The sequence below is a fragment of the Macrobrachium nipponense genome, chromosome 41, assembly GCF_015104395.2.
Source record: "Macrobrachium nipponense isolate FS-2020 chromosome 41, ASM1510439v2, whole genome shotgun sequence".
Lineage (NCBI taxonomy): Eukaryota > Metazoa > Arthropoda > Malacostraca > Decapoda > Palaemonidae > Macrobrachium > Macrobrachium nipponense.
This window is the reverse complement of record NC_061102.1, coordinates 21,489,016-21,503,933: the sequence shown is the minus strand read 5'-3', so window position 1 is coordinate 21,503,933 and position 14,918 is coordinate 21,489,016. Positions and strand designations below refer to the sequence as shown.

Here is a 14,918-nt window from a genome sequence, read left to right as displayed (position 1 = left end):
AAAAGAAAAAATGCTTACCTACAGAAAACTAATAATTAATATAATAATATATAATATATATATATATATATTATATAGATAATCATATATTATAAAATAAATAATATATATGTAATAATAATATAATATATTAATATTAACAGTTTTCTATTGTTTCAATACTTGTGATAAACACTGATACATATCTACACAGATTAACGTTTCTCCCAGTTTCCCTAACCATGACACCAGTTAACTAAAATAGCTAACAGTCGATTATAAAGTATATAAGTTAGCTTACAGGATTAAGCAAGGACCTGAAGTGCTGGAACGGACCCCCCCCCCCCCCCCCCCCACCCCCCCCAACCCCCCCCCCCCACCAACCAAAAAAAAACAACCAAAAAAACAATACAGCGGGTTGATATCATAACCGCATTGGACTTTTTTTTTTCTTTTTTTTTTTTTAACTGATTTCATAAAACGCAATTGCATCGCCTAGATAATTGCCCATTGACGTCTTAGAGAAAGAAACGTAATCTTTTGAGAGAGAGAGAGAGAGAGAGAGAGAGAGAGAGAGAGAGAGAGAAAGAGAAGGGAGAGAGGAGAGAGAGAGACTTAATAAACGAATTAGTAAGACGAGAGGCTCTGTACTCTCGGATAAATAAAGAAAGGAGTAAATGAGGGGAGATTCAATGCAGAGCGAGGAGTAGTGTATCCCTGGTCTAAGGGAAGAAGGAAGGTAGGAGGAGGAGGTGAGGAGGAGGGGAGGAAGGAGGAGGAGGAGGAGGAGGAGGAGGAGCAGGGGGTTGAGTTGGGTAGGAGGGAGAGGGGAGAAAGGGTCGAAGGACGCAGAAGGACGTTCATAAACCTCTTCCCCTCATTCTTCAGTTTCTATTTCACCTCCTCTTGGCATGTTTCCTTTTCCCTTCTTTTTATTCTTTGTTCACATTTTCCAAGCTCTCTCTCTCAAGTTTTTATATCAAAGTTCATGATTTGTTCTTTTCCATTTCTTTACTATTTTTTCGCCATCATTCTTAATCATTTTCATTCCTCCTCCTCCTCCATCCTCCTCCTCCTCCTCCTACTTTTTTTTCGTCTTCTTGACTTCTTTCTTCTTCTTGGGTTAACTAAACTCCAAAGGAAACATACTGGGTTTTTATGGCCGGTGCTCTGAAGAGCCTCTCTTGTCTTGGAATCTGCAACATGACAACGGGCTTTCTTTCATGGCCTCTTCACGATGGAGGCATAAAGAAAAGGAGTTGAAGACGACCAAGGGAGAGAAAGAGAATGAAAAAGGACTACCATCATAAATATCATTACATAGGAATACTATAAGTTTAGGTTGGAGACTAGAGAGAAAAGAAAAAAATATTAAAAAAATAACTATCGCAAAACAAATATTTTCTTCCATACAATTGGACAACTATTAGAGCTACAGTTGAAGTTGCGGTGTGATAAGCGATATCTATCACCAAGGATGTAGGAAAGCGGTTTTATCAAGGACGCACATCCCTGAAATGCGAGTAGGACAAGGTCGTCCACACGAGAACCTTGGCAGGAAATTGACTTCCTTTTACTTACGAGGCAAATACCAAGATTAAAACTTGCAAAACTTTCCTAAGTTTGAAAGGTCATAATGTGGCGCACACAAACATTCGACGGAGTGGATTATTCTCTGGCTGAGCGCAAAGAATTTCACAATTCATACGAATAAACTTTCAGAATTTAAAACTAACCGCAACTATATTACAATGAGGGTCGGTTTGAGAGATTAAATAATATAATAGAACACTGATAAATTAATCTACTCTGGAAAGTAATTAGTTACTGTCCATTAAAAAGACCACCAATAAATATATGTTTCCGTATATAAAAAGGAAAACCATAACTCGTTGATCTATTGATCTTTAACACAAACCGTATTGTAGTTCCTCGTCGGACGAGTCGGTTACGTGCTCGACTACCGATCTCAGAAACCGGGTTCGCTTCCCCGCTCTGCCAGCGCTGAATCAGAGAAATGTATTTCTGGTGAAAGAAATTCATTTTTCGATGTGGTTCGGATCCCACAATAAGCTGTAGGTCCTTTTGCTAAGTAACCAATTGGTTCCTAGCCACGTAAAAAATATCTAATCCTTCGGGCCAGCCTAATAGGAGAGCTGTCAATCAGCTCAGTGGTCAGGTAAAACTAAGATATACTTAACACTAACCAGGTATAAAACAGAAATAACCAACTATTTGCAATCTTTTTATTCTTAATTTTAGTTTGTTTAATTATCCTATTAATTACATTTTTGCAAGAATGAATGGAACGGGAACTTAACTGTAAACTATAAACAAAATGCAGAAACAGATAACAATCACGGCAATAGAGAAAATTTTACTTCGTAACTGCTATATAGTAACAGCTTACTTAAATTCTGAAAGGTTATTCGTATAATTGTGAAATGGTAACTCATAAATAACTGTTTTCCAGTACTAAATCTGGAAAAGCAAAAGTTTCTTCCATAATCAGTCGGCAACTTCGAAAACGCATTTTGCACATCTGAACTGGAAAATACGACATCCTTCAAGGAAAACTTCTAGACGATATTCTTCAGTTGGAAAATAAATTGCTAATCATGAAAGAAAATACGATGACGTACTTGAAATGAAAATTTTTACATTGATGAAGTGAGATCACATTACTCTCCGATGCTCCAGATATTGAGCAAATAACCCACAGTAGAAAAAAAAAAAAACACGAGGCGACAGCAAATACCGAAAAGAGGAGAACGAGAAAACGACAATTTCTCTGTTCCTCCATTACGTACAATGGATCTTGACTGGATAATTACAGCCTTAAAAACAATATCAAGAAAAAACTGGAACGAAAGGACCGTCAGGGAAGATACGTATAAGGCCTTCACATTAGCAGCATAAGATTGGAACAAGAAAGATGAGTCCACTTTTTAAAAAAGGAATAAGTGGTGTCGTTCGTCCCCATCTTCTAAGTGTAATTACTACTTTATGACAGAAAATGACACTCACTTAAGGTGGCGCATTGCCATTAGCAGAAATGGAGTAATACACAATGTCACATAAGGAGAAAAAAGATAAAGGTATTCCCATCCACAGCAGCGTAATAAGTGTATAATGACAATTTTTGGTCAAGTGAATAAATTAGGCTTCAATTTTAAAGTTGGAAAATATGAAGTGTTAACGTAAATATCAAGCCTGTATATATATATATATATATATATATATATATATATATATATATATATATATATATATAATATCTATATATACATATATATACTATATATATATATATATATATATATATATATATATATATATATATATCTATGTATCTATATATACTATATATATATATATATATATATCTATATATATATATATATGTATCTATATATACTATATATATATATATATATATATATATATATATATATATATATATATATATATATATATATATACGCAGACACACAACCGCCACAAATTCATCCGAGGCAAGTCTACTCGTAGAGAAATAAATGTGGGAAATTTGTTTCGCTCAGTGGGAAGATCGAAGGAATATACTCTACAAAATTACAAGGGTAATTCCTTCCACTGAGTGTTCTCTAGTAGTAATTTAGTAAATGGTATAAAACGGGCTGTTAAGCACACAATTCTTCCGTGCGCCTAACGTGTTTTCAGACTTGTGCCAGAAAATCCAAAGGATTAATAATTGCTTGGTAAGCTTAATTAGGTTAGTTAAATTCCGGTAAAAGTAATTCAGGTAAATGCAATTAATCTAAATAGGACTATGAATAAATCAAACCAAGGCCATAAAATTCCCAGGGTAGTTCAGTTTGGTCCCAGAATTCTACTAAGTTCCGACCCGGTTAAAGTAAAAATTAAAGTAAACTAATCCCGAATAGTAATGCTAAGTAAACGAGACAGACCTAATTTCGACTAATTTATTACTACGCCATATACTTATATAAGCCTTTGTAAAATTATTCATCTGAGTCTATGCCTAATTAATTCTCACAAACTCCAATATTACAATAGCCTAACTATGTAAAAGGGCTTAAAATTTAGTCAAGGTAAAGAAAACAGTGTATTACGTCTTGAATAAGTAAGTTAAGTTAAATACGTAAGTTAAACGTTAAAGACGAAACCGCCTTCCTAACGAAAAGACCGTTGGTTCAAATCAGCCGTCCAATAATGGCGGTCTAGTCTTTGTGGAAATTAGTATTTTGACCTACCTTCAAGTTAACCCAGTTTGGACACACCACCTCTTAATTCACGTGTAAACTAAAAAACAAATCCTATATATATTTAATCAGCAAACCCAGCGACCTCTAAATTCGCATTCGTGGAAAATAAATTGGTACGTTGATAAGAAATGTTATTCCACTTACCGAATTTTCCGTCGACCGATCAGTGACGAAGGCTGTTAAAAGTTTTGGTTGCAGATAAGGATTTTGGATAGGATGAGGTTTTAGGATAGGTACAAACAGGAAAGGAGATCATACAACCAATTATTTAAAGGGTTATTAATTTCTAAACCCCACACACGTAAATTAAACTTAAAAGGGCGAAGTCGCCGACCTAGTTGTCGCCTTCTTCGCTCGCCGTCCGTTTGAACAAGGGCCAAAAAACCCGCCCGACCTAATCCTACCCCTTGAAAAGGCCTATGTCAGGTCAATGGTTCTTATCACTCCCCAAATCAATTAAATAATTTCTTAAATAATTTGAAGGGACAGTTAAATCTATTTATTAAATAAATATCTATCAAATATTTTAAATGCTAAGTAAAGTTAATCAAGTTATTCAAAATATATATATTAATTTTTCTGCAGAGCTTATACTAAAAGAAAATGGGGTATAGTTACTTTGTAGCTCTTAGCAGTAGACTTCGTTAAAGGTTAGAAAATGTATATGTACAAATAAATTTACAACATCCTCCCGGGGGGAGATAACACAAAACACACAGTTTTGTGTTAGGTTAAACAGCTTCATCATTAATCAACTGCTGTAAGAATCGCCTCGAGTTGGTGGCGGCTCTTCTCTTCGGTCTCTCTTCTGCTTGATAGCCTTCAGCATTTTGACTGTCTCCTAAATTTAATCTCCGCAGCTTCTACAGTATACATATCCTCTGGCTTAGAGACCTCCAGCGGGTAAGTTTGTCAACTGACCTAGTTGTCTCTCCATTGCTGGTCTGTAGTTTTCACAACTCTGACCAGTCCATCAGAGCTGGGCATCAGCTGAAATGACCATTGCCAATTTCCACATGCAACGAGGGTGTCATTATGTACTAACACCACATCTCCAACTTTAATTTTGGTTTGGAACGGTTGGGTTGGATCCCCGTTGAAATAGTGTCTATCTCAGGGACTGCAAGTATTCCTTCTCCCACTGTTCTTGGAATGCATGTATTACTGAGATACAAACTTGAATCTCTCATTACACTGTTTGTGGTCAGCTCAAAATCTGGGTCATTCAGGTAGTCCCGGTCTATATGGTAGTGGGTAACGAGTTTAACCGGTAGCCATACAATAGGTGAGAAGGGGTAAGGGCATCGACGGTATCTGGAGATGTAGCATCCACATATGTAAGAGGTCTATTGTTAATACGATGCTCTATCTCAGTGACAATGGTATTCAGTTCGTCAGAATTAATCCTCTTCTTGAATATAGCTTTCTTTAGTGCTGATTTCACACTGCCAACTATCCTCTCATAGAAGCCTCCTTGATGGGGTGCCTAGGTGTGATGAATGTCCATTTACAATTTTCCCTAGTCGTGTGGACTGTACGTCAGTGTCATCATACAAGGACTGAATCAAGGAAGAACCAGTTTTGAAGTTAGTGGCTTGTCAGAAATCATTCGACGAGGGCAAGATCTTCGTGCAGTGAATCGCCTGAAGGAATTGAGAAAAGCCGTGCTGGTTAATCTTTTACCACTTCCAGGTGACAAGCTCGTGTTGAGGTACAAGTGAATACGACTATGTAAACCTTGTTGTCTAGTTCTTTAGTGGCTGGATTGCAGATAAGAATTTGTCCAGTCAAATCTACTCCGTCACCTCAAATGGCCGGAGACTGTCACTCTGCAAGCCGGTAGTAGGTGGCGGAGAGGCCTGCGCAATGCAGGTCCTTCCAGACGGTTACATAGGTGACACTTTGTTTTCATCTTCTTGACACACTGTCTCAGTCTTGGTATCCAGTATTCTTCTCTCATCTTGCAAATTGTGTCTTGAACGACTATAAGTCCAGTCAAAGGAGAATTTGGAGGTAAAAGCAGAGGAAATTTACTGCTATATGGAAGGTGGTCCGCATTTTGTAGTCTCCCAGTGCATCGCAAAAGTCCATTCTCATCAGGAAACGCCTAGGCATTTAATTCTGGCTGGAATTTTGTGGAATTCTTGTTAAGTATGACAACTCCTCTGGGAATACTGACTCGTGTGAAGCCAATAAGAATTCGTAATGCTTCTGAGTTCTGTACTTCGACATTTTTCAGAGTTTACGGGTCCCGAGTTCTTAGTTTTACGATTCCCAATGGTACGTTTAAGGAGCCTAGTGAACTTAATTACTAGCTTAGTGACATTTAAAAGTTTAGGAAGGGAAGCGAACCTACGGATCTCTATGGGACAAGTAGCTTCTTCCACTGACAACTGTAGTTAAAACTTCTTCAGGTGTTTCAGGTGGGTAGCATGTAGATACATCTGCCTGCTCTGGCCACATCTCTGGGTTCGGGAGCCAACTTGGGCCATGGAACCAAATTTGACTTTTCTTAAACTGCCGCATGGAAATTCCTCTAGAGACAAGGTCTGCTGGGTTTTCTTCACCAGGTACATAGAGGTACTTCACTTCAGTGACTGACTTATCTCATTCACCCTGTTGCGGACAATAGATGTTTTAGATTTGTTGTTCTGAATCCAGTGTAGGGCAACTTTACTGTCAGACCATATGACAGTGTCAGTAATCTTGACACCATCGCAGTGAAAACGGTTCTGAGGTAGTCAGCTATTTTGATGCACTATAGTTGGCAGTCAGCTCAAGTTGTGGTATGCTTTTCTTTTTGAGAGGGGCGACTCTTGCTTTAGAGAAAACTAGGTTCGCACCTGCGTGTTGGTCCATCAAATAGGCTGCAGCCCCACTAGGCCTTTTCACTAGCATCACAGAATACGTGATGAGAGTAGTTGGTCCCTCTGTTGGCTGTGAAGCGTGGGAATTCCTGGTATGATATGTTCTCGAGGTCTTTCTTGATCTTCGACCACTCTTCTTGAAGCTCTGGTGGCAAAACATCATCCCACCTTTTAGATAGTTTCCAGATCTTTTGCATAAGAACTTTGGCTCGTACAATTATGGGAGCAAACAATCCTAGAGGGTCAAATTACTTTTGAAAGGTTGCTCAAAAGTAGCCGTTTGGTAAGCGGAGCTTCCTCAAAGGTAGGGGGTTTATGCTTAAGTGGTCAGTCTTGTAGTTCCAATGAAGTCCTAGAACTTGACAAGATCTGACCCTTCTGTTGTTCCATCACCTTCTTGTTTTTAACCATTTCGTTGAAGGTTGGGTCATTACTGATCCATCTCTTAAAGGCATTCCGGCATCTGACAGGACTTCCTTTGCAACCTTGTAAAGGCTGTAGAGGCTGACTGTTGTTGGTAAGGAACCAATTAAGTTTGTCCCACATAAATTTGGTCATGAGGAAACTAACTTCAGTGAAGTGGGGTAGGTTTCAAAGTGATGTTGCAAGGTTGACTGGAGTAAAAAAGGCGAGCAGGTGGCTCCAAAGAGAATTGATCTAAACCTATAGGCTTGAAGGTCCTTTTCATTGTTAAGATCTTTTAGCCAAATGAAACGTGTATAATCACGATCCTAGGTTGGAGACCTACCCGTAAGAAGGCTTTGCTGATGTCTGCCGATACGCAAATGGGTCGAGACGGAATTTCAACAACAAGTCGGTTAAATGACTAGTCAAGGATGGGCCAGAGTATAAGCAATCATTCAGGCTAGGGGCCTGCTTGTCCATTCGGCACTTGCATCAAATACAATACGAATGGGCGTTGTAGTTGAATCCTTAATCACAGGTAAATGGGGTAAATAATGGACATTTGTGTCCGTTTTTGGTCTTCTTCTGGCACTGTTTCAATGAAGCCGAGAGACAGTTGTTCTTTGATGATCTGGTCATAAATTTCCAGATACTTATTAGTTTGTTTCAGCTTGTGAATAGTACTGCTCAGTCTTTTCCTCGAGAGTGCTAAGTGGTAGGGAGTTGTTCTTATCGACTTTCCAGGGGAGAGATACCTCATATCGTCCTTCAACCCTATTGATGGAATTCTTGAAATTCTTCCAGTACAAATTTATCCTCAGGTGACATATCTTGATCAACGATTCCGACTGATTCTAGGGTCCAAAGCTGTTGGATGGGGTCTTCAGCAAATTTGCTATCAGACATCTCAAGTGGTATCTCTAGAGCAGCTTGGAAGGTTCATCAACTGCTAGTCTCATTACAGTTACAGAATGAGCACTGATAGGGGTGTCATTACTAGGCAGTTTACCAGCGACCAGATATCCTAAGGAGGGACTCAAATCAGGTTCACTCCGTTTGCTTGTGGAGAATGGATAAAGTCAAAGTAGTGATCTATTCCAACAAGCAGTTTCACCTGGTCAATCTGACTACTTGACAAGTTAGGATCAGCTAGGGTGACATTCTGCTCTTCAGTTCAGACACTATCTTACAGAGTCCACGAGGCCTAGCGCTCTGAGGTAGTTTAGGTACGACAATAGCCTTAAAGTTACAAGGCTGTCATCATTTACCCTGACAGGTACAGTGGACCGTACTATATTCTCTAGGTTCTTTGGTATCCCAGAACCCACTGATGCTCAGCTGGACAGGATTGTCTCGTACAAGTTTACACTCTTCCACTGCCTCTTGTGTGATGAAGGTGGTTGTGCCCCAGAATCAAACAGTGATCTAAGTTCCTTGGTGTTGCCTGAGGGCAGACACACCACTTTCATTAAGGCGGTAGGGAGAATTCCACTTGTTTGTGACTTTAAGTCTTTGTCACTGTCATTGTCTCCACAATAGTTCACAGCAGAGACCTCAGTTGAGGAGTCAGGGCACAATGCTGAATGGTGTAGTCCAGTTTTACATGACAGACATTTGTGGAACTTCACAAGACAATCGGTTGTCTTATGGTTAGGTGAAGTGCATTTCACGCAACGATTTTTTGCGGTAAGTCTTGAAATGCGCTCTTGCGTGGTCTTGTAAATGTCACACTAGGTAGTTTGTGTTTGGTCTATCACAGAATACACAACTTTGAGTTCTAGAGGTCTTATTAGGCTGTCCTGGAGTGACAGAAATACTCAGATTCGTAACTTCGTTTTTCTTAGGGGTGGTAAGAACTAACCTGAGTTTTGATCTGATTACTGGTCTATTGGAACTTTGGTTAGCTTGGGTTTTCTATGGGAGTAATCCTTGCTCTTTATCCCTGGGTTCAAAATCCAAGGAAGACAAGGTCAGGATTATCTTTCCTAGCCCCTCTCTAATATCTAGGAGTGAGGGGTGTAGTCCTGTCCACACTTGTTTTGGATTTTGTTCTTTCACCTTGCCAGGTAGTTTTTTGAAAAACTAGAGGTCCAAGCGTCCAGGTACAGTGATCCGAATTAGTTTGTTTCTTCTATGCCTCTAACATATTGTTCAAGTTTAGTCCAGAAGCTACGTAGTGAATCCAGGTCTGCAGAAGGTTTAGGCAGGCCTGCTAGTTGACAAATTAGAGATGAGATTATTTTCTCTGGATTAGCATAAGTTTTCTTCAACAGGTCAATGGCGTCTAAATAGTTTTCATTCGTGACAAGAATATTTCTAATCAGAGTTAGAGCTTCACCCTTCAAAACATCCCTTCAGGTAATTAAATTTGTCAACAGCTCTCAAGTCTGGACGAGAGTGAACGTTAGACTCGAAAACATCCCAAAAAGGGGGCCATTCTCCATCGGTCCCTTCAAATTCCAGGAGTGATAAAGACGGCAACTTAACCTTATGCCATGGCCTAAACTCTGTTGCAATACTCTCTGGGGTGGCTTCCATGCAAATGATTTTTAGTTTCTCCAAAACTTCAGTGCTCTCTGTGATGACTTGGTTGGCATGACGCCGCTTTGCAGTGAGCTGTGTTCTATCAGGGTCTTGCTCAGAGAACCCTTCTTCTCCAAGTTGAACTAAGTACTTAAAGTTGAGTTCTTCATACTTCTTTATTTGAGACTCTAGCCTAAGACGATATGTCTCCAAGGTCGAGGACTCAACATCACTTGCCCTTTGAATCAAGTCCACAGCAGTTGTGCACAAATCCTTGCAGTTTTTCCTCATAAAGTCGGATGGGAATATGCTAATTGTGTCGCAGACATTTTATGAGTTTAAAAGGTAACAAGACAAAAAATCCCTGGACAACAACACAGGCCTTAAAACATCCCGCTGAGGATGCCAATCTTCCTTTGTGGGAAATTTGTTTCGCTCAGTGGGAAAGATCGAGGAATATACTCTACAAAATTACAAGGGTAATTCCTTCCACTGAGTGTTCTCTAGTAGTAATTTAGTAAATGGTATAAAACGGGCTGTTAAGCACACAATTCTTCCGTGCGCCTAAACGTGTTTTTCAGACTTGTGCCAGAAAATCCAAAGGATTAATAATTGCTGGTAAGCTTAATTAGGTTAGTTAAAATTCCGGTAAAAGTAATTCAGGTAAATGCAATTAATCTAAATAGGACTATGAATAAATCAAACCAAGGCCATAAAATTCCCAGGGTAGTTCAGTTTGGTCCCAGAATTCTACTAAGTTCCGACCCGGTTAAAGTAAAATTAAAGTAAACTAATCCCGAATAGTAATGCTAAGTAAACAGACAGACCTAATTTCGACTAAATTTATTACTACGCCCATATAATTATATAAGCCTTTGTAAAATTATTCAATCTGAGTCTATGCCTATTAATTCTCACAAACTCCAATATTACAATAGCCTAACTATGTAAAAGGGCTTAAAATTTAGTCAAGGTAAAGAAAACAGTGTATTACTCTTGAATAAGTAAGTTAAGTTAAATACGTAAGTTAAACGTTAAAAGACGAAACCGCTTCCTAACGAAAAGACCGTTGGTTCAAAATCAGCCGTCCAATAATGGCGGTCTAGTCTTTGTGGAAAATTAGTATTTTGACCTACCTTCAAGTTAAACCCAGTTTGGACACACACCTCTTAATTCACGTGTAAACTAAAAAACAAATCCTCTATATATTTAAACAGCAACCCAGCGACCTCTAAATCGCATTCGTGGAAATAAATTGGTACGTTGATAAGAAATGTTATTCACTTACCGAATTTTCCGTCGACCGATCAGTGACGAAGGGCTGTTAAAAGTTTTGGTTGCAGATAAGGATTTGGATAGGATGAGGTTTAGGATAGGTACAAACAGGAAAGGAGATCATACAAACCAATTATTTAAAGGGTTATTAATTTCTAAACCCCACACAACGTAAATTAAACTTAAAAGGGCGAAGTCGCCGACTAGTTGTCGCCTTCTTCGCTCGCCGTCCGTTTGAACAAGGGCCAAAAAACCCGCCCGACCTAATCTACCCCTTGAAAAGGCCTATGTCAGGTCAATGGTTCTTATCACTCCCCAAATCAATTAAATAATTCTTAAATAATTTGAAGGGACAGTAAATCTATTTATTAAATCTATCTATCAAATATTTTAAATGCTAAGTAAAGTTAATCAAGTTATTCAAAATATATATTAATTTTTCTGCAGAGCTTTATACTAAAGAAAATGGGGTATAGTTACTTTGTAGCTCTTAGCAGTGACTTCGTTAAAGGTTAGAAAATGTATATGTACAAACTAAATTTACAACAATAAAAGTATCATGACCAAGCATCACGCTGTATAATTTCCGCAGAATGAGCAGATCACATTTCTGTACCACATCCAACCCCCTCAGCTCATAGCTGCTTACGAATGGCTCTCTTATAAAAGCCCATTTTTCCAACAAGGAGGGATTAGTTGCCGAGAGATGCATCCGACGCTTTAATCGGGGTCCGTGTTACATGCCCCCCCCCCCCCCCCCCACCCCCCCCCCCCCCTCTCTCTCTCTCTCTCTCTCTCTCTCTCTCTCTCTCTCTCTCTCGGTGCTATAAAGCAAATAGAACCGCTGATGACCTTTCACTTAATCCCGATAGCGCGGCGCCAGGGAGCCCCATCCGATGACCGAAGCAACATGAGCGTCAATAGTGGGAGAGGATGAGCCAAGATAACAAGGTACTGCGACGGAAATTATGGATAATGTCGGTTCATAAAGGGGGTCCTGTTTTGAAAATAAATAAAGCGATAAGAAAGAGATGGGTCAATTGAGGGCTATGTAAGGAAGTCTTCGGTTCAAGGACTCACACTCGCTCCATAGAACAGGGAGTCTTGTGTCCCGCCGCCAGTGAGTCCACAGTGTTCGAGACCAAACCATCGAAGTAGGAGGAGGAGCGTCCATGTTGACTCTAGCGCCCGACGAGAAAGCACACCGCCACCGGAGGGGAAAACAAAAAGGGCTCATTACGAAACCGATACCTCAATATCAAAAGCAAAACGGCTTCAGGAAATGATCCCTTGTTTGCTGAGCAAACTTCGCGCGTGACGTCAAGGGCGATAGCGGGTGGGGGGTGGGGTGTCTTTCGCACAATGAGACACTAAGAGCACCCGCAGGAAATACCGAGAACCCCGACAAACGGCCACCCTTCGGCGTCAGCCAGCTACAGTAGATTCACATCAACCGTGCATTTAATGTCTAGGCCCGTCCCTTACGACGCTCCTAATTTGCTGTTGATAAGCCAGTCACAGCCAGGGCTGGAACTCTCTCAGTCTCTCTCGAGAGTTCACATGGGCAGGATGTATATTCCACCTATCCTGAGGTATACTTTTGAAAGACGTATCCCTCAGGAGAGGAGGAACACACATCCTGCTTATGTGAACTCTCGAGAGAGACTGAGTTTCCAGCCCTGTGATTGGCTTATCAACAGCCAATCAGGAGAGTCGTAAGGGACGGGCTAGACATCAAATGCACGGTTGATGTGAATGTACTATAGCTAGACAGCCATCGCATCATACCTCGACCGCCCGATCTCATCTCACCATCCCAGTAGCTCCAGTACCTTCCGCAACTTCCTTGTTTGTGACGGAGGAGAGAGAGAAAAAAAAAGGCGGACCTCTTGATCTTGGGGTGGGAATGAAAGAAAATCTATTGCAAAGCAAATTAAGACCCAGTAGGGGCGTAGTGCCGTCAGTGCACCTCACGTGGTGCACTGTAGGCATTAAAGGTCTTTGCAGCGTCCCCTCGGCCCCTAGCTGCAACCTCTTTCGTTCCATTTACTGTACCTCCGTTTACATTTTCTTTCTTCCATCTTACTTTCCACTCTCTCCTGACAATTGTTTCACAGTGTAACTGCTATGAGGTTTTCCTCCTGTTGCAACTTTAAAGCCTTCTTACCGTCATTTCTTTTCCAGCGCCGAATGACCTCATATGTCCCAGCGCTTGGTCTTTGGCCTAAATTCTATATTCCATTCCATTCCAAATTAAGGTGGTAATTTCCTACATGATGGAATAAACAGACAACACATGATCATCAGAGATCATCCCAACACCGAAACAGCTTCAAAATTAATTATAATAATAATTTTCATCATTACCAATAGCATTACAGCTTGGAGGTTTGCTATTACTGAATCTAATCCAGCACCAAAATTATAGTTTGCACTTTATCGACGGAAGTGGATTGGCTGTTAATGAATGATCCAGTCGCTGGAACTACAGAAATGAAAACAATAATTCCAAAAATATATCATCCGGATGCAAATGCCCTTCCCATCAACACCAAGCAGTTTCACCAGACAATCCAATTGATATCCCCAGCTCCCCTGGGGTTGAAGAAGCATGTGCAAGCCAAACCGTTTTTGGTTTCTCATCGAGGTCCCTATTTTCCTCAAACGGATAGTGCAGTGATGGGATCCCCCTTGAGTGTCTCATTAGCAAACGTTCTGTCGTTACGGGCTGTTGTGAAGCAAGAGCCCGTGCCATTACAAAGTTGGCTTAATCTTACTACTACTAACGTTCAGTCAAATTGAATAGTCAGCCGACAGTCGCGTAGATGAAACCATCGTCACTTCACCTCTGTTCTGTAAAAGTAATGACCAGTGAGTGTCGACGCAGTTTCGAATGTAACTGTACACGCACAGAAGCTTAAAAAAATAGAAATAAAAAAGGAATAAACTTTAAAAAATTGAAATAAAAAAGAAATGAACTTTAAAAGAATACATTAAAAAGGAATGAACTTGAAAAAATTAAAATAAAAAAGGAATGAACTTAAAAAACTGATATAAAAAAGGAATGAACTAGAGAAAATTTAAATAAGAAAAAGGAATGAACTTAAAAAAACTGATATAAAAAAGGAATGAACTTCAAAAAACTGAAATAAAAAAAAGGGACGAACTTAAAAAAATTAAAACAAAAAAAAGGAATGAACTTTAAAAATATTGAAGTAAAAAAGGAATAAACTTTAAAAAATTATATAAAAAAGGAATGAACTTTAAAAAAATAAATAAAAAAGGAATGAACTTAAGAAAATTTAAATAAGAAAAAGGAATGAACTTTAAAAATTTAAAATAAAAAAAGGAATGAACTTTAAAAAACTGAAATAAAAAAAAGGGACGAATTTAAAAAAAATAAAATAAAAAAAAGGAATGAACTTTAAAAAATTTAAATAAAAAAAAACAGGAATGAAGCCCAGTAGGCGTATTTTGCTGACGTCAGTGAAAATGAACTCAAGTGGTCTTGGAGACCCATCACTCCTTCCATCAAAAGGAAGAAAGCAACTGTGTGATGGACCTTGTTTGTAAAGTCTTGGGGAAACAACGGCTTCGATGG

The 14,918-nt window shown here is 39.3% G+C and overlaps 1 protein-coding gene across 1 annotated transcript; it reads right to left on the bottom strand.

The window, feature by feature from the left end:
* Positions 1-9,853: 9,853 nt before the first annotated feature.
* On the bottom strand, positions 9,854-10,333 carry LOC135212796 (uncharacterized). Its single transcript, XM_064246568.1, has one exon. The coding sequence runs from the start codon at positions 10,331-10,333 to the stop codon at positions 9,854-9,856; it is 480 nt and encodes a 159-aa protein (XP_064102638.1).
* Between the last annotated feature and the right edge of the window lie 4,585 nt (positions 10,334-14,918).